The 26,776-nt window shown below is 36.5% G+C and overlaps 1 protein-coding gene across 25 annotated transcripts in view; it reads right to left on the bottom strand.

Moving 5' to 3' along the window:
* The window catches only part of GPHN (gephyrin), a 270,825-nt gene that overhangs the window by 89,793 nt on the left and 154,256 nt on the right, over positions 1-26,776 (bottom strand). For 14 of the 25 annotated variants that reach the window (XM_054634361.2, XM_077180339.1, XM_077180338.1 and 11 more), the window contains 5 exons: positions 13,828-13,922; positions 11,549-11,615; positions 7,212-7,484; positions 5,824-5,931; positions 720-854 (listed from right to left, as the gene is read on the bottom strand). In XM_054634361.2, the coding sequence (XP_054490336.2) occupies positions 720-854; positions 5,824-5,931; positions 7,212-7,484; positions 11,549-11,615; positions 13,828-13,922 (678 nt within the window). The remainder of the gene's footprint in view (positions 1-719; positions 855-5,823; positions 5,932-7,211; positions 7,485-11,548; positions 11,616-13,827; positions 13,923-26,776) is intronic. The other 11 variants (XM_054634366.2, XM_077180341.1, XM_077180337.1 and 8 more) reach the window with 1 other exon arrangement.

Here is a 26,776-nt window from a genome sequence, read left to right on the forward strand (position 1 = left end):
CACAAAGCAAATTTAGACAGTTTTCTTCTGCTGAAAGGAATTCTGCTGAAGGTACACATTACAGGCCTTGCCACTGGTCAATTTGCTTAGCTTTTGATGTATGCTATTTAAAGCCTGATAAAAAGTAAACATATAGAGTTCACCTCAGTGATTAAATAGTATAGTCTAATCACTAAGAACTGAATAATAATCCCACAAGGTTGGCATTAAAACTTTCTTTCTATTAAATTTTGTCTGGTTTTTGTTTCCAAATGTCAGGCAGCAAATATCTAAGTTTGAGCAAAGCCGGTTGGTTTGAAAGTCTTAAACTGAACAATAATAAAGTGGGGCACAGATCTGCCCCAGCCCAGGCTAGAAGTTTGCACATATATTTTTTTTATAAAATACTGTTTGCTTAATGTTGTTACTCAGTGGCAGGACTATCTATGTTCCTGGGGATACTGAAGGACACTAAAAACATTCAAGGTGCTAACATTTCATATTCATGACAGGTATTGCAAGAGATAACATGAAACTTCAGTAACCATAAGGTGTTGGTGGACCCACAGGTTAAACTGTGCACCAGTACATGTGGAAGGAGCTACACTGTCCTGCATTTATCTGTTATATAGAATGACACAACCCTTGCATGCGAACCAACCTTGTTCAGCAGAGGCAAGACATGAATCTGATAGATTACAGGGCTGAGCATGGAGCTTGCAAGGCATAAATGTACTTACTTTTGGTGTTGGGCAGGATGCAGTGGAGAGGCGAGAGGTGGCTTGGGCACGAGGAGATTCTGAAGGAGTAGTACTGAGGGAGGCTGTATCACGTGGGAGAACCTGAACACCACGAGAGATGATGGAATCTGGAATCTTAAAAAGAAGAGAGATGGAATTAATAGCAAAAAATATTCTGTATGTGAAACTTAAAACCCTACCTCAAAAACACAGGAATACCCCACTCCTCAGTTTGTACACCTCCTCATACTCAGTGCTTGGCAGTGGTTAATGGCATACTCTCCTAACTTCAGTAACAAATGCCTAAGAAATATATAAGGTCACATTCTAATTGAAGTAGCACAGAACATACTAGTTGTTCTGAAAAAACTATGAATCAAACATACTACAACAAGAAAGAATAAGAAAATAATGGTTTCCTCTTAAATCTTTGTTTCAAACTCAACAATGATTTCTACCATGGCATGAAGGGAGGTAGACTTTCCATTCACTAACTAGGGGGAAATACTCTGAAAAGAAAACCATTTGCTAGAAATTTACTGAAGCCCTCTAAAGAAATGTCATGCAATGAGAAAACTTCTCACAAGAAATGTCATGCATTGAGTAAATACTCTTTATTCCATGAAGACTTTATTTCAGCTACAAAAATTCTAAATGTAAGGCTTGTGCTGCAAAAGCTACAGGAATGAGCGAAGGCAAAAGCATTAGAAACCACTATCCAAAGCCAACACCTGGTTTAAAATACACTCTGTGGGGAAAAATAAAAATTCAGTCTTTTTTTACTTTCCACAAAATATATTCGAGCACCAGTTAGGGAAGCATATCCCTCCTGATGAACAACTGGCAAACTGGTAACAATGGACGGGGAAAAAGCTGGGGAAATCAACAACTTTTTGCCTCAGTCTTCACTGGCAACCTCTTCTCCCATACTTTTTGAATGGATGGACCTTAAGCCAGAGGGCCGATTAAGCCCCACACTAAGGGATGATCAGGTTCATGACCACCTGAGGAACATGAACATACACGAGTCTGTGGGACCTGATTACATGAATCCCAGAGTCTTGAGGGAATTGGCTGATGTAGTTGAGAAACAACTGTCCATGGCATTAGAAAAGTCATGACAGTAGGATGAAGTCCCAGGTGACTGGAAATAGGGAACATTGCATCCATCTTTAAAAAGGGTAGAAAGGAGGAACTACTGACCTGTCAGCCTCAGCTCTGTGCCTGGGAAGATCACAGAACAGATCCTCCTACAAGCCCTGATAAGGCATGTGGAGGACAGGGAGGTGATTTGAAGCAGTCAGCGTGACTTCACTGAGGGAAAATCCTGGGAAAATTCTATCACAGCTAACCAGAAAATATAGACATTCAGATCTTTGAAGGAATATATATACACATGCATATTTTAAGATCTTTCCCCTCATTAAGAATTTCTTCATTCAGCCTGATGTTCATGTTCTAAGAGGAGCATCAGAAGAACCCTTGTGTCTGGGGAAAGTGTCAGTAGCAGACAATAAAAGGAAGCAAGAAAGGAAGATCCAGTGACAAGCCAAATCATGAATGTTGGGAATTTCCAGGCAGGATTTTTTTAATAAATGGAGATGTTGTTACCCAGTCTGCATCTAGGCACTTTGAGCATTCTTGCCTACTAAGACTTTAGGGCAGATAGAAGCCACTGGTAAGTATGGCTTCCAGGAACAAGCCTGAATCCTAGCTTAAATAGGTTAATTTACGTGTAACATGTAGCTGTTACATTTTTAAGAACATTAAGAGAGCTTCGTTGCTTGTCTCAGTATAGTTAAAATGACCAGTCCTTATACTTGTGTCATTAAATACGTCACTTCCCACTTCCTTGACTTCCTTGGTTCCCCTCCACAAATAATGACTATGTCTAACTTGGCAACCTTGACCTAGAAACACTGCGTTACACCTAGGAGATCTTATTTCACCATATACCACCCTCCTCCTGTTAAGAGTTTCTTTTGTTTCTAACTTGTTTATAAGTTGTGTGAAACCAGATTTTGTTCTCAGAGTGCCACAAACTGCCTCCTTTCTGCTCTACCATGTTTCTAGACTTTTTTTGCCAGTCAGTTTCTATCAGCTCTCCTCAGAGGATCTTTCAAGGCTAATACCTGATGCTACAATGTCCACTGTAAAATTCTGAAGTCAGCAGAGTTTCTTCTCACTGTGGACAGCTATGCTGGGGATATCTTCTTCTTCAGAAACATAGTCTAACTGGCCTCTACATGGAGTATTCTGACTTGCAAATCACATCTCAGAGATGTATCTTAGAGGTAAACTGAATCAATAATATTCCAAATGCTCAAATGGTTTGTAATAGAAGCATGATTTCCCTTCTGTTTACTTTTTCTCCTGAAATCCCATCTTAAATTCATTAAAGCCCAAAACCGGCTGACAGTCCCCAAGTTTTATATTGGCATAGATACTCCCTACAACTTTCAATGCTTCTTTTTAATGTCTCTGGCTAAGGAAAATACAGCAAAAAATATACTTTCAAAGGTCATAAAATAAAAAAAGACAAAATGAAAGAAAGAATAGCTTCAAGTCTTCAAATAAGGTAAATAAGGTACCTTTTTACTACCTTCCTTTGATAAAAAGCTGCATGCATCTTGATATGATTGTGTATGGGTCCATTACCCCTTTTATGTACTCCTAGACCCCACAACATGAATAACAATATTGCTTTTGGAAATGATATCATGATTCACTTCTCCCTAGGTTTACTCTGGGTAATCTAGAGTACCAGATACTTCATACCAGATACTCATACCCTTCAGGCAAGAAACATTTTTATTTCCCATCATATTGAGCAATAATTGCTTCTACAATTTTATCTGATATCACCTTTTTGTAATAAAAACCTCCCTCTGCAATAAAGTGACTGATACAATCCCAGTTTCCCCTGAACTGCATGTGTAGTATTAATTTTTGCCTGTGAGAAAATTAAAATTTAAGTAAAATTTCAGCCATGATATTAATCAGAAAAGAAGCTGAAGATAAAGGGAAAAGATTATCACAGGCACTTAATTTCAGTAAGAATTATTTCCAAATCACTACCTTTACATAAAGTGTAATTATCAGAAAATAATTAATATATAAACCTATCTAGATTGTAGAGAAAAATTTCTCACTGAGAGCATAAAGTTAGGTCACAGTTACAAATTTTGCTCTTTTTTTAATATGAAAGTGGAATGTGCTGTATTGCTAGATAAATTAGCACTAATATTTTCTTTGAATCACTACAAACTGCTGAATTTTGTGAATCTACTAGAATGTCTATTCCATTAACAGAAACATATAAAAAAAATAATGTGACATGGGGAATTTCTCATTTTTCTCACCTACATTTCGAGAGTTTTTGAATTTTAATATTAAAAAATTAAATTTAGGCAATATAATCCTCTAATCAAGCCAGCTTCTTGTTAACTCTGTTAAAGAGTTAATAAACCCATGAGAAATTTCTGTGTGTCCTGGTGCACAGAAACCTGGAATAAAGAAGGGCAGGAACATTACTGTATTTTGGATAGATTGTTCTTTTAACTTTCACTAAGGCACACTGAGGATTTATGATTTGTCTCCCTAATATTTTTATTAATTTTTCATTTTCAAATAAATTGAATACAGAGCAGAGATCTCAAAACTTTAAATGGAGTACAATGAAATTCTTAGTTCTTAGTGAAAATTGTTTCTGTTTGTACTAGCTGGAGTGGAAAACCTGTTGCAACATACTGACAAAGACAGAAAGAAAGAGAAACGGATGAAAGTGATGGAGAAAGATATTCACCATATCCATCAGTCATGGCTTCTACAAGTTTTATCTGACCTGGCCTTTCTCTGGTGTACTTTTATTTTGGTTTAAATATATCTGTTTTCATATCAGAGAACTTTGACAAGATCATTGATAAGAAAAAGGAAAATATATGAGTTCTTTGTTCTCTTTTACTCAGAACTGAAACAAATATTGACAATGATGGTGAGGTAAGAAAACACTCTGTAGATGGCAATTATTATGACTTTTGTACAAGAGAAAAAAATGCCTTAAAAACATACAAAAAGGGCAGCTTAAAAACCCCAATAACCTGTCAAAAAACTAACCACTTTCTGCTTTGAATTTGAAGATCTGATTTGGATTATATAATGCATAAAACAATAGCTCAAGAGTCATCTGCAAAAGAACACAGAAACATGTATGACAGTTTAACAGTGTTCTTCCTAGAGGCTAAACTAACTGTTCTACTGGTACTGAGGAATTTGGTGCAAATTCTAATTTAGTGACTTCAACTCAAAAAAAACCCCACCAAAAAACAACAACAAAAAAACCACCCAACCATGTATATGTACTATATAGCTTTATCATCAGGTGTGTGAACTTTAAAGTTTTCACATTTCCTAAGTGACTTTTCAAGAGACACAGAATCATGTTTTAAATACAGAGGCATTAGGCTATTTGATTGATGGTTTAAATTACTATTTGCCTAAGGGAACAGATCCTTTATTACCATTCATTGGAATAACTTTCTACTATTCACCAAAACCCAGTAATTTATAACAAGTCCATTGCTTCCTGACTCCCAGAGTCTTCTGTTTTTGAGAAATTCTACTTCTACACAAGAAGCAAAAATGAGGCAGAAACTGCAAGTCATGAAAGCAAACTATGAACACCCAGTGCAAATGCTGTATTATGTTAAGAAAAAAACTGAGAGAAAAGCAGCAAAACAAGACAAAGAGGAAAAAGGTATCATTTCATAGCTCTAAAGCAGTAATTTTAGGAGATTATTTTAATTATATTCAATTATTGAGTATATTAGATGATAAAACCAGTGACTAATGAGAAACATAGGCTTTATAGCAATTATTATATCTCAGCAGATAAATGATTCAAAGTGACAACACACATGAACTTTACCTTGTTTAGCCCATTATCTTAAACAGATATTTTCTGTAACATGGGGTCTCAAAGACAGCACTGATGTGTCTTTGTTAGAAGAAATAAACAGCTTTGTCTGTGCATACATAGACTAGGAGGCAGGCAGAGCATTTCTGGTTAGTGTTAGTGCAAAAGCCTCTTGGAAGTGTCTCTTACCAGTTCTCCTGCACTGCCTGCTGTGTGATGGCAACAACTGATGACACCAGGGATGGGCTGTTGACCTTTAGCCATGATAACAGCTGGACTGGTATAGGATGGATGCTTCTAATGCACAACACATAACAGCCATGAATAGAGTGACAGGAAAACATGAAACTGTACAAGCAAATGACCAAAAATGAATGAGGTGAAAACAACTGTGATACCAAAATGCCAAGCTCATATGAACACAGCCAGCTGAAATCTCAGGTTATTTCCTGCCTTTAAAAATGGCACATATTATCTTTGCCTGCATCAAAAGAAATTAAACAATTTAAAATTTGCATAATAAAAACTGATACTTGCAAATGATAATTACCTTAATTCATCCCTGCAAAGACATATGTAATCAGGATTTTCTGTATATTGGGAGATGATCTCCAGCTGCAGCTGTCTTAGAAATGTCAAGATGTCTCAGACCTGAATTCACATTTCTGGAGTTAGAATGTTGCTGCTTTGGTTTAGAAATTGTTTAATATAATTTTGAGTTACTTAGATTTTCAATTCTCAGAATAGGAATTAAAACCACAACTTTTGGAGTAGATATGGAATAACGCAGTTTGGAAAAAACTGTTTCCAAACACACAGGGATACATTATCTTTCCATTCAAAAACTGAATCCATAAAACTGAGGTAAATATTTATATATTGTTTCAAATAGTACAAAAATTCTTGGGAAGATATTTAAAATTTGAATTCAAATTATTTACAAATTATTTACAAATTTCAAATTATTTCTTTTTTCTTCTTTTGAAGTTTCTGATTTATTATTTTAGTTTGAGTTATGCTGATCTATGATTACTGGTTAAAGCAAGGCTATAAAGACCTTATGATATTTAGTTTGTTGGCAGAATTTCACATCTTTTATGCAGACATGCACATTGGAATACAGTAATCAGGATCGTTTCCTACTTAAATTGTTACCTGTCTGTCATACTTTTACCAGTTTTCAGAAACTAAAATTTTAATTTCAAATTAGATACTATGGCTTGCAAAGTTTTGTCGTGATTCCTTAACATGCCGCCTACTGGACTTTGCATGTTCAGGCGTGTGAATACTTCGAATTATAAAAAGCCACTAAAACCAGTCTGTCACATCAGAATGGTATCATAAAACATATGTTAACACCAAGATAATAAATGATATTTCTCCCACTGGAATTTGAAATCACCTACCAAAACAGAATTAATATATTTTTATGAAGCTCTACTTCTACAAAATGTACCTGAAATAAATCTGTTTGAGACGAAGACATCAATGTAGAGTCATAACATGCAAATGAACATTGGTGGGAAGTGCCTGAGACAGAAACTGAAGGGTCTCTTAAGGAAAGAAGCCAGACTCACCTTAGCTGCAATGGCTGCTGCTGTTATATGTGAAGAAGAACTGTCCTCTGTTGAGGCAACTCCGCTATCCTTCTTCTCTTCCTCCTCTTCCTCACACTGCACTCCTTTGTCTTCTGTCTGTTTGTGAGGGCTGGTGGTTGGAGGAGGAGAAAGAGGAGGTGGTGGTGAAGGTAGATCTTCAAGCTCATCGTGTACCTCCTTTACTTTTACAATGGCATCCCGCAAAAGATCAATGGCGTGAGGTAGGGCTGGCAGTATAAACTGAAAGCATTCCTGTGCAGAACGAGAAGAGAAACCTCTATGAAAAGCTACCTGCACTTGCAAACAGGAGTTTACTCTTTCAATATATTTGGGATTTAAACACATCTTTTCATGTGATCAGAAATAAAACCTACTATGTCCTTATGCAACTGCTCTTAAAAGATAAATGAACTTAGAAACAGATCTGGTGACTATTCTATAAATTTTCACTTTTTTTCATGCAAATACAGTAAATTGCATGACAGGGCTATTGCAATGAGCTAATACTGAAAACAAGAGTTACATTTCTGTGAATATGTAATACAGAAAACAGTTCACAGCAACTGGCAGAATGCTACAAAAATACAGAAGAAAAACATTAACTATATCCCTGCAGGGATATTAGCTTCAAATCCTTCCTATTATGCTCCCTCGCAATTAGAGAACAATTCATAAGGGTTTTCATAATTATACTTTTATATAATTATATCCTTTTTTATTCATGGACCTATTTTACACACTGGAAGAATGACAAACTACACTGATGTCATTGTAATGCCATGTAACTAAAAAAAAAAAAAAATTCATAAACAAGCTATTTTTTAAACCTCTCCTCATTCTATAATCTTACAAACAATTAGAACATTTATTTTATATGGCTGGAGAAAGCAAAACTGCAGATGCTGTGCAATTGCTCTTGCTCCATAATGGGCATACATATAAGTACCATGTACAGCTACCTGTGCTGCTAAAATACCCTGGTGCTTCATCAGATCAAAGCAGAAGCTCAGGATGGAATGTGCTGCAGCTGCCTGCTCTGATCAGGGTCAGGATGAAACTCAGGCTTCTTAAGGCTTATTCAGTAAAGTCTTGAAAAACAATCCAACAACAGAGACTCCACAACCCTTGTTGACAACATGCTTTAATGCTTAATTACCCTCAAAGTGTTTGGGGGTTTTTTCAGTTTTGTTTTGGTTTTCCATTTCTTTTCTTTGTCATCTGGAAGCTACCTCATTCATTTTGTGACTATTGTCCCTCATTCCTCTGCCAGGCACCGCAAGAAAGTTTTCTTATGTCATTTGAGGAGACTGCATACAAACATTTAAATATTGGAAAATGATAGCAGGGTCACAAGAAATAATTGCCATGGCAATGCAGTCAGGAACACACAGGTTGAGAGAGAAAGCTGGCAGTACTCCTTTTGTTGCCCTTCAGTTTTGTTTCAGGCATAGGAAAATTTTAAAATATGTATTCTGATATTTTAGATTATCCAGAAAATAAGTAATAATAATAAGTTCATAAATTGATAATGAAATAAATATTTTCAATAAATAAAAATAATAATGTAAACAAAATAACAAGCAAAGAATCCATCAGAAATTACTGGAGTTTATATATCCCACTTTGTTAGTAAAACATGACTCGCAAGCATTGCAAAGCTTCTAAGTAAGAGCACATCTTTCAGTTGCTTCTTTATGAGGAATGAATGACAAGTCAGACTACCTCATAGATTTATAAATTCTTTAAACATTCAAGTTGGTAGTGCAAACAGCTGGAGTAAACCAGATGAGTACAAATGCTGTATATAATGAATGTATATTAAAACATATTTGTAAAGATAATAAAGATGATGACTTATAATGTAACTGCAAACTGCAGTTATTGAGCCTTTACAGTATTAATTTTAAAATGGTTTAAAATAATGAAGCATACAACCATCATTACTTTAGCAAAGAAGCAGATCTCAAGTAAGTGAGAAAAAAGAACAACTATTTCTGACCTGACCAATAACTGTAATAATTGACTACTCAGAGAAGCACATTCCCCACTCCAGCAGTGAAATAAAGCCTTGCTGGCTTCAGTGTTAATGCCCAGATTCCCAGTAAGTCCTCCAAAAGCTCACGTTACATATGAAACTCATTGTTTTAGGCAACTGTTATTACAATTATAAAATGTCAAAGACTTAATAAACATCTGGTCATTTCACACTTTTCCCTCTTCCATAACATTAACTATATTTTGCAAGACTAAAAACAAGCGAAAAAAAACCCCACAAAAATGGAAGATTTTTGCAGATCTGGATTCAATGGTACATGCCACACAGATGTTCTCCGGTGAAACCTGCATGTTTGGCATGCAGTCCATTTTTAAGGTGAAGCATTTACACTGCTGTTATTTTCAATCAATATTTTATTAAAGAAATATGTATACTGCTGCAAATTCATAGCTTTATATAAGCTTCTCATATGATTGTATTTATACAATGGAAAGGAAATTAGCAAGTGGTAAAAGAGAAAAATGAGGGAAATTCCTGGTGAAAATCTGTCCTTTTTGGTTCTTGAGATTCAGCCTTTTATGGGGCAATTTTCTCCACTCTTCATCTTAAAAGTCTTGGCTGAAATCTGAGACTTTACAGATGTCTCATACTAAAAGAAATCTCATACTAAAACGACAGGACAGATCATCACCATGACAGGAACAAATAAAAATCAGTTTATTAGAAGCTTGCTTGTATGATGCAATCATAGGACTTTTTTTCCAGCAGAATTACCTTTTTTATTACTTAACCCTATATCAAACTACTCTTAAAATACTTATTAATGTTTTTTTCATTTCTTTTCTTCATTCACTTTCTGCAATTTACCTATCTTTAAAGTCTGATTACCTCAGGACAATGACAATTGCTTCTGTGGGTTAGGAGTGCTCCTGAACAAAATAAAAACTATTAGAGATTGTAGGCTATTTCACCTCTCTCCTAATTCAGCAAAAGAAGTATTTACTTGTGAAATAACCTTCTTACTGGTACATCACTTCTTTAAAATGGGGGGCCATTGCTATGTTAAATACATGGACATACATATGATTTCTCATGTGTAACTGGCAGAATTTCAGGAAGGTATACTCCCATCTCATCATCCTCCAATGCATCTTGTGTCTCTTGAAGGCTTTTAAATTTCCTTTAAGTCACAGTCTCACTAGCTTTCCAGAAATGCTGTAAGGAATGGTAGAATCCTAGGAGGGCTCACACTGAGTCCTTGAACTGAAACACATTGACAGTGCATCTGAAAACCTATGGTGGCTGCTTAAGACCATACTATTCAAAACATCTCCTCTTCAACTTCCAGGTGACAGCCCATATAAATGTTGTTTTTGTATCTCCAGACAGAAGTCTGAGAAACTGGGACTTCAGGGTTATGCTAAACACATCAGTACTGTCTGCTCCGTGCCTGGGTACTACAGGTTCATCAGACATGTACCAGGAACACATTTCTTAGAGGCCAGAGGTAAAGACATTTATTAACAAGGCCAGATGTAGTCTGAGTCTGGAAGAAATAGATTCTTGTGACTGATGGGGGACCTTCCTCAGCAGTCTTGTATCAGGTTGTACAGATCACTATTCAGCTTAGCAGTATTTCTGTGGAGAAGATTGTTTTTCTAGCAGCCAACTACAAAGAAATTAGTGAAAGATCTAGTTTTACTAACACACACAAATCCCTGCTGGAGTTTAATTCTCTTCCTCTCAGCAATAGAGTCAGACAGAAAGCATGGATAAAGACAAAAATTCTAACTTCTCCATCCAAACAGAGCAAAATGCAGGAAGAAAACAAACTTTATAAAGGGTGAAAAGTCTGATATACCCATATAGAGAAGATTAAAAAACATTCTCAAACATTATTTCCCTTTCTTCCCTCTTGCTGATCAAAACCACAAATGCTCCAGTAAGTTCTACCATATACTATGCATTCCTCTTCTGTCTAAAAGAGAACGATTTCTTGGAAGCTGGAGACAACCCAGAGACAAGGTACAGCTAATTAGAGAAGAAAGGGAAAGTGTAAGAGATCATCAGACTCTTCACTGCCTGCTCAAGTGAGTGCTCTCTTGCACTACATGTAAAGTTGTCCTGGTCACACAGCACCTTCAATCAGATTGGAGTGGGATGGTCCTTGGCTAAGAGTGATGGTATGGTAACTTTACATGAACATGCATTTCAATTCACTTTTGTGAAATTTGTTATAGCGGACACTTTCTACCATTTGAAACAAGGAGAAGTGCTCATGATAGTTCCTTCCTTGCAGATCAGTAAAAATGTTTCTTACCTGTGACCCTTTCTTGCTACCTGGAAGATTAATTATGAGAGTTTTCCCTCTGATTCCACACACAGGCCTGAAATGAAAGAAACACAGACTGAAATTCTTGCATGCAACTATCTCCACTATCAAAACAAAAAGGAAAGCATTTAAGATAAATTCTATGATTTATCAGATTTTGTAAACTTAATTTCCAATATATTTGTTGATTATGTTCTCATGAAAGAACTTTGGAGAAGCTGAGGTGAAAAAGCATAAAACAAGATTGACAGGGTCTAACCTTAATTTGATATATAAACACTGGCTAGATTTCCATCTTTTTGAGATCTGTGTAGCTCCCTTAATTCTACTGTTTACTTGTGCCAATACATTATTAGATATAGTCCCTATTTGGTCATACACATGGTTCCTTTGCAGTGTAATTGACTGTGTCAAACATTATGTCCCTGGCCAGGTAAAAATACTAAGTTGTGCCTGTTGCATTAATTCAAATAGGTTCTTTCTATTTAAAGATTAAACATAAGAAAAGCAGAGAAGGAAGTTACTCTCAGGTGAAAATTGTATTTATGCAATTCATATATAATTCTTCCTAATAGTTTCCCCTCTCCCTCAAGAAAAGACAAAACTAACCATCAAAGACAGAAGCTTCTATTTTTTTTTTCCTTTGGTCTTTTAGAAATCCCTTTGGTATTGATTTAAGGCTGAACACTCAAGTGCTGAATGTTTTCTGTTGGCTAGAGTTTGACTGTTCCACATTTTAGCTAAATATTAAAAAAAAACCCGAAACAAAATCACAGAATTTTGTGTTGAGTTTGTAAAGAGTGGCTTACAAAAGCCAAGGTGAAAATCCCAGGGCTGGGATAGCAGTATAAGAAAAATGCAAAAGGACAAAACTAAACCATGAATATATGGAAGTTACAGTTCAGAGAAACTATAGGACATTCTCTTTATTGAATTAAAACCTGAACTATAAGTGAAGACAGAACAGAAATGAAAATAATTTCCAGGTATGGCATTAGCAAAAATTTTGAGCCAAAGGACATGGCACGTTGGGTAGCCAAGTTCCCTGGATTTTTTCTTATACAAATAATTTTTAGTGATTAATGTATTTATTGGTTGCATGGCGTTGTTTAGCAGGGTAACAAGTATTTCCATGACAGCTGGCACAATGCTCACAAGTAAATAGCACAGAGATCATCTCTGTGCCACTGTATGAACTTTTGATATCACACTCAAGCCAGCCTGAAGTGTTGTTTTCAAATGGCAGTTTGAGTATTGCCTGACTCCCAGCCTCTCTTTTCTCATATTGCCTTCTTTCACACGATGTATCCCCAGTTTAGAAAGAATTCCAGCTGAGGAATCTCTACTGCAGCAGAGACCAGCCTGAATTAAAGAAGTGTGTTCATTTACTCCTGTTGCAGTAGTCAAGTTTACAGAGTACAAACTCAATCCAGCAAATCCCATACATGGGTTACAGTTTATGGCAGACTTAAACAAAGGAAATAAGGACTGTCCACAGAGGGATAAAAATGGAATAGTGGAATTGTGTTTGGCAGACAGCTCCTTTAGTAGTCATCTTCTTGGCTCTCCTACTCGGCTTTAAATATTTTTTTGAGCGATATAAGCTAAATGTCCAGTGCAACCAACCAATAATCAAAAAAGGAATAAACCAGCAGCCCAAAACTCAAATTTCAGCTGCCAATAATCAGACCTAGTGGCTCAAGAGAGAAATGGAGCTGTCAAAAATTCTCAAGAGAGTGTGCAAAAGTAAAAGTGCTTAGGAACTGCATCGCTGGCAAAAGTATCACGTGTGCTTTCAAGAAAACCACACAGATTGTGCATGCATTGCAGGGACTTTGAGAGATAAATTAACAGTATTCCTCCAGAGCTAGGGTAGTACAAATCATTTGTCTTTACCAAAGGGATTTTTTTTTTGCCAAAAAAAAGCATTTTAATACTTGGTGAACAACACACAGAAAAATTCTTCACTCACCTCAAAATACAACAGTTCTAAAATGAAAAGGCAGCTATTTAAGAGTGTGCATCAATATTACAAATTACCTGGCACAGAAAATACAGGAGGATACAGTCTCTAATACAGACAACAAAGGGAATTTAATGAGACAGTGCAATTACCATTATTTGAATTTGGCCCCTTCTCTGAAGTTAAGACTTCTGGTCTTGATAAAAATGATAGTGTTCAATGATTTGTGCTCAGTCATTGGATAACAATAAGTAATTCTGTGGAAAGAGTTCACCTCCTCACATTTTGAAGGAAGCAGCCTTACCTAGAGAGCATGCCCAGAGGTGTAACATTAAGTGATCCCATCAGCATTGCCAGGGCCATCCCCGGGGCTTCTCGCTCTATTACTTCTTTAGTGGCCTGCAATGAAAGATTAAATAGCAAACTGAGTGAACACGTGGAAGGATAAGGCAAAAATGAAAAACCAGCTAAAAATTAAGTAGGAACATCTCCTCATTTTTTTCTGCCAAGAAATGCTGTTGCTAAATTCTCAACTGAAACATTCTATAGAGTTTTCTTTTGGTTGTGTAAAAGCAAGGAGTTGGGATGAAGGACTGTTAGCAGCACTGTGAAGATTCCTACAGAAAGTTATGAAAAGTCAGGACCCTATAAATATAAAAAGTGTTAATCAACAGCACAGAAATAACAACAGCCTCCAACAAAAAGGAAAGACTTTGAGAATAAGCAAAGAATGTAACTGCCTTCTCTTCCTCATCAATCTTGTGCATTTTCCTGTTGAGATTTTCCCAGGCATGAGAAGGATGAATCAGTCTGCGCAGAAGATACAAAAAAAAATTTGCAAAGGGAAGCCCATGTAGCAGGCAGGCAGGAAAATAGTCAAATGGTAATGATAATGGCCAGAGGCTGAGGCCTTCCCTTTTGATCATGTCAGCAAAACAGCAGCTCCAAACAGGCTGGTGGCTTTTACTCATAAGCAGTCCATACACAGTGAGCATTGGAAAGTCTGGAAGCAGTCTGAAAATTCTTGTCTTTTTATCCTTTTCCCAAACAGGGAATCAGATGTAAAATCATGCATAACCTTCTGTCCTTACTTCCTAACAGAAATTTTCTCAAATACACAATATGTCCAGTCTCCCAACATCTAACTTAGGTCACAACATCTTAAAGACAGGTTACACCCCTATCCCTCTCTTCATTTCCCCCACAGTAGCTGCTGTTCAGTGGATCACATTGCTTCACGCTCTGAAACAAGATTCTAACTTATTCAGCACAACTAAATCGATAGCAATAGTGATAAAACTGTGAAATCCATGGTAGAACACACAGCCAAACTACAATGCTTTAATGGTACAACTATCAAAACAGAAACAGAAAAGAACATCTTAAGTATAAGGACACCCTGAATAAGCTGAATTTTCTTTGCAGTTAGATATAGAAAAAACCAAGGCAAATTATTTTGTGGGAAAGATTCAATTATAAATCACATACTTGTACTTTTGTAAGCTCTGAGTTTCCAAATAGAAAACTAAAGCACTAGAGAAAGAAAATGACAGAATTAACCCAACAGCATCCCTTAAAGAAGGATGCTTACACGTAAGGGTTCTTACATGAAACAATAAATGAAACAGAAAAAAAAAATCCATCAAGAGTACAGACATTCAAATGGCCATATTCTCAGACACAACCACTAGCTTTTGACATTTTTAAAGGAATATCAGAATATTAATTAATTAGAAATTAATATCAGTATTAGAAGACATCACACAGTGCTACCATGTAAACCTTTGAGTGCTCTATTAATAAACAAACTTGTGTGCTCAGTTATGGGAAGCTGGAACTTTGGTTTCTAAAAACCAAGCAATTATAATTTAGTAGCTGACACCACAGTCTCCTGTATTTCAAGCATAGCATGTTGGTTTTTGGATCTGCCATCCTCTATGCAGAAACAGAAAAGTCATATAAATACAAATCAGTGACTTTACACAGGGAAAATAAGAAGAAGTGAGCTTGGAATGATGTAGACAAAAATAAAACTCCTCCATGGAGAGAGATTACCTTAAGATACCCTAAGATTTCATACCTGCTGAGGTATGAAATCATCAATTACAATAACAATTCTTAAGACATCCATAGACCTAATGATTTTTATAATATAGAAGATAAAGGCATTGCAATGGTGAAGAGACACTTTGCTGACCACGAAAAAGGTTAGTGAAACATGGAATTCTCTGAGTGTGCATACATAGCAAGTCTGTATCTATGCCTTTTCATTTCAGTTAATACCATGCTTCAAAGCTATTCAAAACTGTTTTTAAATATAAAGTGCATTTTGAGATTTATTTTCTGCCCTTGAGCACAGCAACACTTTGAAGACATCATTAGTTAAAATTCTAAGCAGGCTTCAAAGGTAGTACAAGATGCAAGACAGTCCATGAACAATGATCCTGCAGCTCAGGGATTCCTTCAATGAAATTCAAGTCCATTCTCCAACTTCATAAGAAAAATGACCTTCACAAAATGTCACTGCTAGCAGGCAATGTGATTATTAAAAATGTATAGACTAAGCAACAAAATCTGAAAGGGCATGAAGTCCAAGCAGCAGTATGATCCTCAACACAAGTTTCTAAAAATAGTTGTTTCAAAATATATATACTTATGTTTATTACTGCAGATGGATCTCCACAAACAAGGAAATGTTTCCTGTTTTCATGTTTACAGGCTGACTGGACTGGATGGATGTAACCAAAAAAAGCTGCTGCTAAGTAAACCACTGTCACAGTGACATCTGCTCTTGAAATTAGGCACTGTATAGTCCACTTCTGGGATGTCCTTAAATAACATGACTTAACATGTGCCCTGAACAGGAGCTGAAATCACCATCACACTGAAAAGCAGACTCTAAATTTGCTGTATGTATACGAATGAAATCTGCAATGCTGCAATCTCTTATAACTTTTTATTTCACCTAATAAGGTACCAAAGTCCCAGTGGCCAGGTTTTCTCATACTTTTTTTCAGTTTTTTTTGCTTGAAGGAAGGGTGGAAGAGAGATGTCAAATCTAGATTTTCATCTGTGTCCAGTTCAGGAGTTAACTGCTGGGTACCAACACCTGCCTCCACGGAAACTATTAAGGAATTAGTGACTCAGCACCATCACATTTTACCGGTACTGTAGCAAGGCTGAATTAAGGCTGTTCAACCTTGTTTCATGGGCAATTTTTTTGTTGGTGGTCTCACCATCAGTCAGCTGTTGCACGCTGCAGGGGGCCATAGTGTTGGCACAGGATGAATCACAAATCAAGGCTGTTGCCCTCAGCTCTCTTACAACAGCAGTGATGACACTGTTGGGCAGATGCAGGAAAAAATGATGTTTCGTTCAGAGCTGTCACACTGATGTCTTAATCAGGACTGAAGCTTTACATTGATTCTTGGACCTGAGGCTGGTGACTCAGGTAGGTGGAAAATACTGGAGCAAAACTGCATAAAACACTAAAATGATACCAAAAAGCATCCTCAGTTTCTGATGGACAAGATGATAGTGCAAAGAAAACAGGTCCACATAGGAGGGAGGTGGAAGAGAGGGGTTCCACAGAAACAAAAGTGCTTGAAAGTAAAAGCCAGAGCTCAGGAAAAAGACAAATGCAGAAAGTCCAGCTTGGAGGTTGCAAAGAAAGGCAAGGTTTGTAGTTTAGATAGGACAAGGGAATGTGGGAAGAAGGAATCTAAAGTAGAAAGGCAGAATTGCAGGAAATCCAAGCAGTAGGATTCTCAGAAGGGGAGATATGAGAATAATGTGAAGGCAAGTGAATGAAGTGAATGGGATGGAGAACAGCAAGGAGGTTAGAAACTGAAGATTTTTAAGTTTCCTTCAAACCCAAACCATTCTATGGTTCTACAAAGAAAGACTGCCCAAGGCAGCTTTGACAGAAAATAGATGAGGGAGAAACTCAGGAGAAGCAAAATGGGAAGACAAGACATGACAGAAGTGTCAGGACGTGGGGGAGCCACAGAGAGAGACAATGGGATTGAAATAAAATGCTAGTTTCCACTCCAAAAAGGAGAAGTAGGGGCAAACAATTTAATTATTTAGGATTTACTAAGAACATCTATGAGAGCAGTACTTCTTATATTTCATTGCTATATGAATAAATGCAATTGATTTTAAAGCACATTTTTGATTGTTTACAAAGTGCCTTTTTATTGGAGTTAGGGCATTATGTTCCCAAACCAACTGGTATATTTTTAGATATCTTTGACGTAGTTGCGGTTGCTTAACAGATGGCTCACTGCCAATTGGTTTCACAGAGTTCTCTGCTGCTTCACTGCCTTTCTTTACCTCCACACAAATTGTTAGTTCAGCTTCTAACCTGTGGAAACATTCCCAGGCAGTTATTGGAGGATATACCTAATGCAGACTGATTTAATTAAAAGACCTAGGACTACTCTTCTGGAAATGTTCAGAAACTCCTTATCTTTGTCTTTCAGGTATTAAGCATAGCAAAAGTTGACCTCAATAGTAAGCAATTATCTGAGACATTTCATATACACTTCAGCTGGTTTTAGGCAGTAATATAGTTTTACTTCTTCAACTAAAATGCAAATATGAGACTTAGAAATCATAATAAATTCAATTAAATTAAGATGACAGAAACTGCCTCTTGGAAAATATTATTTCTGTTGAACAAGTTAAATTCTATGACTCTGCATAGTATATAATAGATCTATAAATGAAAATTAATGGACAAATTTGCAGATAACTTATATTTAACAGACTACAGCATTAGCATCAATAGGATTTAATTACCTATTTGAGCTTTCCACTGAAAGCTGAAATCTTGGAAGGGCTTTACCAAAGAAATACCTATATAACCTCTGCAACAGAGCTCACAGACCACAGAAGAGCAAAGAAAAACTAGAGAGATAGATCAGTCAAATATGCAACAAAAGAGTCGGTCACGTCTGTGTGCACTTTAGGAATAAAAATTGCATCTCTTAGCCTGGAGATAAGATACCTTCTTCAAAGTTATTCAGAATTCCTCTGCTGGAGACAACACAGGTACCAGTAATTTTTGTTCACAAATCAGCTATTTCAGCTTATTGTCTACTTTCCTAGTCTTATTTGGCAGGAAGAAAACAGAGCTTACATGGAGCTAGATTGATCAGAGCTTCTCACCAAAAAACTACTAATCTATTTCTCCATGAACAATAAGAAATACAGGTTTCAGCAGTTGGTTTCTTTCAATACATTGGAAAGTTTTTTGGATAAGGATTTTAACTCATCTCAGTTTGACCATTATGCTGTCTTTCCTTGAATTCTTCCTGTTCTTTGCCACCAATAACATGTATGGTGATTTTCAGTATCTTTTTTTTATGGATAAGGCATGATAGGATTCGCAGTCTTTGATGTTTCCCAAAATTAAATTTCTTTGGCCAATTGCTCAGTTATCTTGACAAATGGATGAAACTGATCACAAATGCTAGTGCTGAAAAACAACCAAAATCAAGTAGGTTTATAAAAATATAATGCTAAAGAGTAAGGCTAAAGTGGTTGCTGTGTTTGGGCTCACAGGATGACTGGTGGTGACTAGGCAGACATGGGGCCAGTGCTGACCCTGATGCGTTTGTTCCTCCTCATGCAGTGAGCCATGCCAGCTTTGCCAATTTTTACTTTACTATGAATTTAAGAAACTCATACTGAGACTGGTAAGTCCTTGTTGGGAATTTTTGATGTTAAATGCAGCTATGTCTACACACATGTGTCTATAGACACATACTAAGAGCACTCTCAGACCTTTGTAGATTTTTTTTTACATAAAAGAAAACAAAACATGTCTAATCCTATTAGACATGCTTACCCTAGTGCCTTTCCCTCTTACCAGTAATAAACTTGATACATACTTCTCTGCTAACTGACCATTAACGATTCCATTTTCTTTTACCTTTTCTTCTCCCAGCTCAAATCTACAAACATCCAAAGTTGAATGGATCCTGATTAATGTAGCCAGCTAAAACTGAACTCTACAAACTGGTGTACCTGCACACAGTAATAACACATTTCCACTGACAATAGTTCTGCAGCACAAGAATGCTGCTTGCCCTCTCAACACATCTGCAGTGATTCTGCTGCCACCCAGAACCTAAACATCAGAGAATGACCCTACAAAACGTATCGGTGCGAGGAACAAAAATGTCACAGCAGTAACTACTGTTAGATTAAATACAGACTCTGTTTTCTCTATTTCTCCCAGTCATATCCATGACTCCCTCTGCCTGCAAACTGCCTCCTCTGAATTCTCTCACTCCTTCCACTGGGACCCACCGTACCATTTATTGCAGCCTAATGCCTGTGGCAGAGACCCAAGTGCCAGAAGCTAATTCAGTGTCTGCCTTCTTTATAGACTGGTATCAGCAAACAAGTCTGTCAGAACACTTCCACTGTGGAGATGACCACAAAAAACAAGTGGCAAATAGAGGTACCTCAATGATTTATGCATGACCAAGCCATGAATATATTTAATTCCCAATAGCTGGATTCCAATAATAATTACTTTTATAAACAAATTATTATTAGTATCATTATCATCAAATAATGTGTATATTAATTAATAAAAAATCTTAGCGTTCATTGTAGCTTTCGTTAAAAGTCCTTGTTTTCTTCAATTGAAAGCAAACTCATTAAAATATTTACTTGATAACAGTTTCTTTTTTACAAAGAAAAAAGCTTGCAAAACATTTGGGGGAAGATGCTTCACCTTTTATACGCTACAGAGAAGCTGAAAATTTAAATTAATATGCTAGAAAAAACAACCTTGTGGAATTTATAAATTATTCTCCCACTTCTGCAGATCTAGATCTAAATTTTTAGCTAAACCTGATTGCATATGATTTATATAAACTTCATAGATCAGTAATTTGCTTGCCCCATTTGTGTGATTGAAGTGTTAATGAAATTGATGTATCCAACCATGCACATTTTCTAAATATCACTTCTAATATATATTGTGGCAATAATACCTTTTTATTCCCGATTGCTAAACAAAGTTTTAAGATCTGAAATGTGTATAAAATATTTACACCATAAAAACTGATCTTAATTTTATGATACTGCCTATCCCCATACATTGTCATAAACCCACTAGAACAATCATTTGTAGTAGCTGCTAAACAAACAAGACACTGAGTGCTTTTCTGTACTGTAAGGAATGCATTTTGGCTGCACAGAGTTGGACACAGCCCACCACATGCAGTACATTACAGCTGTCCAAAGGGGCGTGTTAGGCCAGCCTCAAAAGGCAGAGTATTTACAGTGGTGGGGACGTCAGGAGGAGCTTGGTAGAACAACAGCTGGAAACAAGCCTGCCCTTTGTACAAAGAAGGGCCAGGTGTCTGCTCCCTCTTTCAGCCCTCTTCCTATGTGCAAACTGCTGTGCTTCCCACTGCAACTCCACTTTGTGCAAGAACAAATCCCTTTCTGTCCAGCAAAACTAGTATAGCTGAAGACATCCTGGTAATGACAATAATACTATTCTGCTATTCCAAAACTCTGTTAAAATGTTATGTGTTAATAATTACTATTATTTTAAGTTTTCCCTCAGTTATTTCAAACTGCTTTGTATTAATATAAAAAAGGAAATCCAGCCCAACCTTTAAACAATTCTCTAAAATTTGAAGAAAAGGAACAAAACATGAGAAGTCAAAGATTTTGTTCTCTGGAAAACAAACTCATGCAGCACAAATGAGAGAAATAAGCATGGGTATCTACACTATGCCAACAAGAATTCTACATGACTGAAGTGACAACATAATGAGCTTTAACTAATGGAATAACAGCTAGAAAACACTGTCTCATAAAAATATACCCTACACAGTGTTTCTGGTTATGTGTACTATCTTCTAGACTATATTTCTATACTACAGTGGAGTCAGGCTACAGCCAGCTTCATTTCAAAACTAGTGCCAAACTTAGATTCTTCTATATGGGAAGAGTGGGTGTATTTGTGGTTTGGGGAAGTATACTCAGCAATTAACCAGAAAAGAAGTAAGAACCAGAAGTTTTAACTTGCAATTGCACTTCTATAAATAAATAATTTTGCAATGTTTTAGCTCAAGCACACTAGTTACTGAAATTGAAATGTGAAACTCTTCTCTTTCGAGGATCTCGTCTGATGTTTCCTAACATTCGCTACCTTTTGCCAAGAACAAATATGGCATTCAAAACACTTGCACTTCTGAAACTTCAGTCAAATTCTTCCACAGTTTAAGTAGCTCCACCAAACACTTTGAGATCTCAAATCGTCAATGTTGAAGATTTAATAAAAAAAACCCTTCCTAAAAACATCTTCTGCACTACAAAGGGCAGACTAATGAGTGATAACTTTTCAGGAATACACCATAGCAGCAGAAGAACTACAAAAGAATACTTTCTCTTAAGGTTCTCTTACACCGTATCTTTACTCCCCAAGTAAATGATAAAGCATCTCTAATAACAGCAACTTTAAAGAACTTTTTCCATAACTTAAAAATTCATAGAAATTATTCTTTCGTGACATCCAGTTATGCAATTCATGTGTTCAGAGTCTGAGCAGTTGTCAGTTTTGGCACAAGCAAATGACACTTTCATTAGAACTGAACAAGCAAACACATTTTGAAAGCCAAAGTGACCTACTGTGCATTCTGTCAAATGATTTCCTATATAGGACTATTTTAACTTCTGGCACAAGTCACATTTTTTACCTCCAAGATTCTCATGGAAACAATTGAAACAATTGTAGTTTCTCAAATTGTTTTGTTGAGACTGCTGTAGCACAGAGCACTAAAGTGGAAGACAGTAGAATTCCTAATCTATATTGAGTGAGGAATATTAAATATATCAAGTTTACCTTTTTCTCTGGAATTGTACTATTTAATTAATGGCTTACAGTAGTTTATAGTAATAGGTAACAATATATATACACAAAACCCCCAGTGTAGAATATATTCTCTCTGTTGCACTGTCCCTAAGATGTTTACTATGCACATTTCCAAAATACCAGTTTTTTTCAGTTTTAGAAGATGTTAAAACATCTTTCATGCATTAGGTAAAACCAGTTGAATCATTTATTGACACTACTCAGCTGAGACAGAGCAACGCATTACAACTTTGCACTGTATAGAAAAATTCTGCCAGTTTACTTCCCAGCTGCAGAACTCAGTTTTGAAACCCTCAGGATTCCTATACCATACACAATTTTTCATTAATATAGATATAGCAACACAGGTATATAAGCACCTCCCTTCACATACTTGTCTGCTGTGTTTGAAGCAGCAGACCATGTTGTGCAGAAAAATCTTTTTGCTTTTTAATAAAATTCCCCAAGTCCAAACTTTTTCAGCACACAGATTTTTACACTAGCAGTGTGAGTGGATCACTAAGAAAAGGCAGTAGCTTTTGAGAAATGCAAGGTGAAAGAGATTCTTGGATGGGCACAGTGAACAAGTTAGTTCTTGCTCTGTTACTCAAAATGTACCCAGGACTCCTGCACTGAATGTTAAGCATCTCACTACCACAGCAAATGTGCTCATGCTAAGTGTACAGCAACTACTAACATCACACCTCTAGGCAGACTAACTCAAGTGAAAAATCAGACAGTATTTCTGTATAAATTATATGGGTGATGCAAGACCATAATTCAGAATAACACAGAAATCAAATGCACCCAAGGTTAGCTGCCCAACACTTCGTATCTGATGAAACAACTTACATCTTAAATAATCATCTTTCTTTAAAAGAAAATATAAAAATTAAAATAAACAAAGACAAAAAATATTTTTAGGAAAAATATTAGACTGTCTAAACAGTGTAAAAGCTATTGAGAAAATCCCACAGTTCTATCTAGACTGGAAAAATCCATCTTTGCTAACCTTAAAGTCAAAGGAAAATTCTACTCTCTCTTTCCTGTAAAGAATGATGGCAATTTAACAGCAGCTTCTCATTAAGATTCTGCAGGAAATTAGATCCCTAGGAGACAAACACACCTAAAAGAATTTCATGCCCTTCTCTGTTCTTTTTCCAGGAATGCCCAACGCTGACCAGCAGAAATCAGTAAAATATGGATGAATTGTAAAAGAGTTTGAAAGACACCATAGTGTTAAGCCTTGCTGTTCATGGATTAATTCTGTATACCACTGGATACCTAAGCATTACTTGGTCTCAAAGGAAGAACTGGTCAGCTTATAGTAGAAAGTAACAATAAACCAACAATTTTTCACTCTTAAAAAGGGAGGTGTAGGCCAAAAATTCAGCCAAAATTAAAGGTGCAACACATAGGTTTCATTCAGCTTTGAAATCTACAAAAACTCCCACTTGAAAGTGATGATGGTTAGTTCACTGGAATGAATGATATATGTGATTGCAACATTACACAAAACAAAGCTTATTTACTACTCACTCAGTCTATCTGCAGAAAGGTTGCAAGAAGAAAGCCTAAGAAAGATGTACAAATATTTATTGAAAGCAACCAATGAAGGTGAAAAAGATTGATTGCTGTTGCTATGACGTTCCATGAGAGCAGCAAAGGCTGAATCAAACAAAAGCTTTGGTGCAGTCTCAGATAAAATTTCCAAACAATTATATAGATCTGACTTCATTAAACTCCCAAATGAAGTGAAAGAAGCTCCAGCAAGTCACAGAATAGTCTGAGTTGGGAGGGGTCTTTTAAAGGCCATTTAAGTCCAATCTGCCCTGAAATAAGCAAGGATATCTTCAACTTGATCAAGCTGTTCACAGCCCCATTGAACCTGACCTTGAATACTTCCAGGGATGGGGCACCCATACTCCTCTGTGCAAGCTGTGCTAGTGCCTCATCACCCCCACAGTAAGGAATTTCTTCCTAATATCTAAATCCACCCACCTTCAATTTAAAATCATTTCTCCTTGTCCTATCACATCAGGCCCTGCTAAAAAGTTTTGTCTCATCTTTTATAGTCCCCCTTTATGTCCTGAAAGAATGCAATAGGGCCTCCCTGAAGCCTTCTCTTCTCCAGGCTGAATCTAAAACCTGCCTGAGCAGAAGAGCAACAAAATGTATGGGGGGAATAATCCGCATCAATCACCGATTCATTACTTTGCACTTGCATCTGTACGAATAAGGCCTAAAGCCAGGGGAGATGCTGTGAGATGTGTGGTGAAGGAATTGATGTGGGCATGATGGCCTGCTGCTAGGGGTGCAAAACCCTGCCTTTATATACAAACAGCTGCCCCTCACCATTGATGAAAGCAGCAACAGGATATCTCCACTTCTCCCCAAAGTATCTATTTTGCATTTGAAATCCTCTTTCAGAGGCAAAGGATGAGAACATGATCCCATTTTGCAGACAAGTCAACAGGCTTGCTCCTCTCTTCCTTGCCAGAGCTGGGGTACCTCTGTAAGATTTGTGCCTCTGCCTGCCTTGGACATTACATGTGAAGAGTTGTACATAGCACTATATGCTTACATTTTGTAGATCTAGTGCACCTATTATAGTCAATCTAACAAGAATGTATAACATGCTGCTTTAATGAGCTACACTGTCTGTGAATCTGTGCTCATGAAAGCTCTTACTGAATGTGACCAGACTTAAAGTGCCACATTGGCTGCAGTCAGAGAGTAAGCTGACTGCACCTACACCCTCTTGATCTCTAGCAGGGAAATAAAGGACTGATCTGCTGACAAATTTTTATACTATAAATGCAACACCATCTCCTCATTTTTCCAACAAAAGCTATTGGCCAACTAAGTTAAGAGGTAACATCAGAAAGACACTGGAACTTTGTATCAATTAATTGCAACAGCAAAAGCCTTTGTCAGTGATGACAAGCATGAAGGAAAAGGCATGTATGTTCTTTAGCACAACATGTATCATTCAAAGCATTCTTGTCTAAAATTAACAAAATAAACTTTTCAATCTGAATCCAGAAGCAACATACACACATTATAAAATCTGAACTCCAAGTTGACACAAGTCACTGTCAGACACATTATTTTGAAGAGTGGAAAACATCAACTGAAAGTGAAGGCAGTGATTAAATGGACCAAGGGAGTGAAACACCTTCTGGAAATCCAAAGGTAGAAAAATAATCATTTATCTCTCTTTCTTTTTGAGTGCAAAAGACCTGTGTTAGTTAGGAATTTGTTTTCTTCTCAGAAACAACTGAAGAAATCAGTTGCTTAGAGACTGCAATGTTGCTATCATCAGAAAAGATACCTTTAGAAAACAGAGAAAAATAAAGAAAGTGAACTGTAAAAAAATAAATAGCAATTAAAAAATGCATTGAAGTAAAGAGAATATACAACAAAGACTCTCCTGATAAATAATTTGCAAGATTTAGATATTTTAGTTCAGGAAATGACTATGAGAACTGTAACAGGGTTTTTATCAGAGATAATAAGGAAGGAAAAGAGTCTGAAAAAAGAGGAATAAAACAGAGATAAAATTGGGCTGATAACAGGAAATTTAGTTATTCTGGAAAGGAAAACTCTGTGAGCTGGAAAGACTCGTACCGCTCACAACTGTTTTAGAAGCTAATTTTTAGTAGAAAATCAGCACAGGATAGGTTAAAGAATAATTTCAACCCCCCACCCCACCGAAAATAAGAAGGACAAAAGACTAAAAAAACCTCCCCAAAACCCCTATTAAAAAAAAAAAAAAAGACAAAATCTAACTTTTCTCTAACCAAATGTTGACTCATTTATAAGACAAAACCTAAAATTTATTCTTTCAACTTACCACAGATTCTTTTAGAACTAATTTGAATATTTGTACCAGGCAGAAAACTGATTTAACTTGATATGTTACAGTGAAGCTGCCTAAGACAGCACTGCATCAGTTCTGCCATAGTATAATTTTCAGTGAAGCAAATTCCATGCATTCAAGAAAAATCTCAGTGTTTATTTTTCTCCAGTTTCTGCTGCTTTTCTGTTTTAAAACTCATGTAACTCAAATATTATTTAAAAAAATCCCTGCGTATTTGAGGTAATATTAATTTAAAAAAACCCTGATACAACCCTGAAATGATACACTAACAAATTACTTATGTTTCTTGGGATAAGAGGTGAATTCTAGTAGTATCCTGCAGCCCCACAGTGCTAGAGGGAATATTCCTCCTCCCTTCCAGCCCCTGCTATCTTCTCAAACAACAGCCTAGGGAAGCATCGATGTAATACTGGGAGGTAAAGTTTGGAGAAAGAGATTTGCCATTGAGACCTGTTCTTGTCACCACACCCTTCAACAACATGA

The sequence above is a fragment of the Agelaius phoeniceus genome, chromosome 6 (assembly GCF_051311805.1).
Source record: "Agelaius phoeniceus isolate bAgePho1 chromosome 6, bAgePho1.hap1, whole genome shotgun sequence".
In the NCBI taxonomy this organism is placed as follows: domain Eukaryota; kingdom Metazoa; phylum Chordata; class Aves; order Passeriformes; family Icteridae; genus Agelaius; species Agelaius phoeniceus.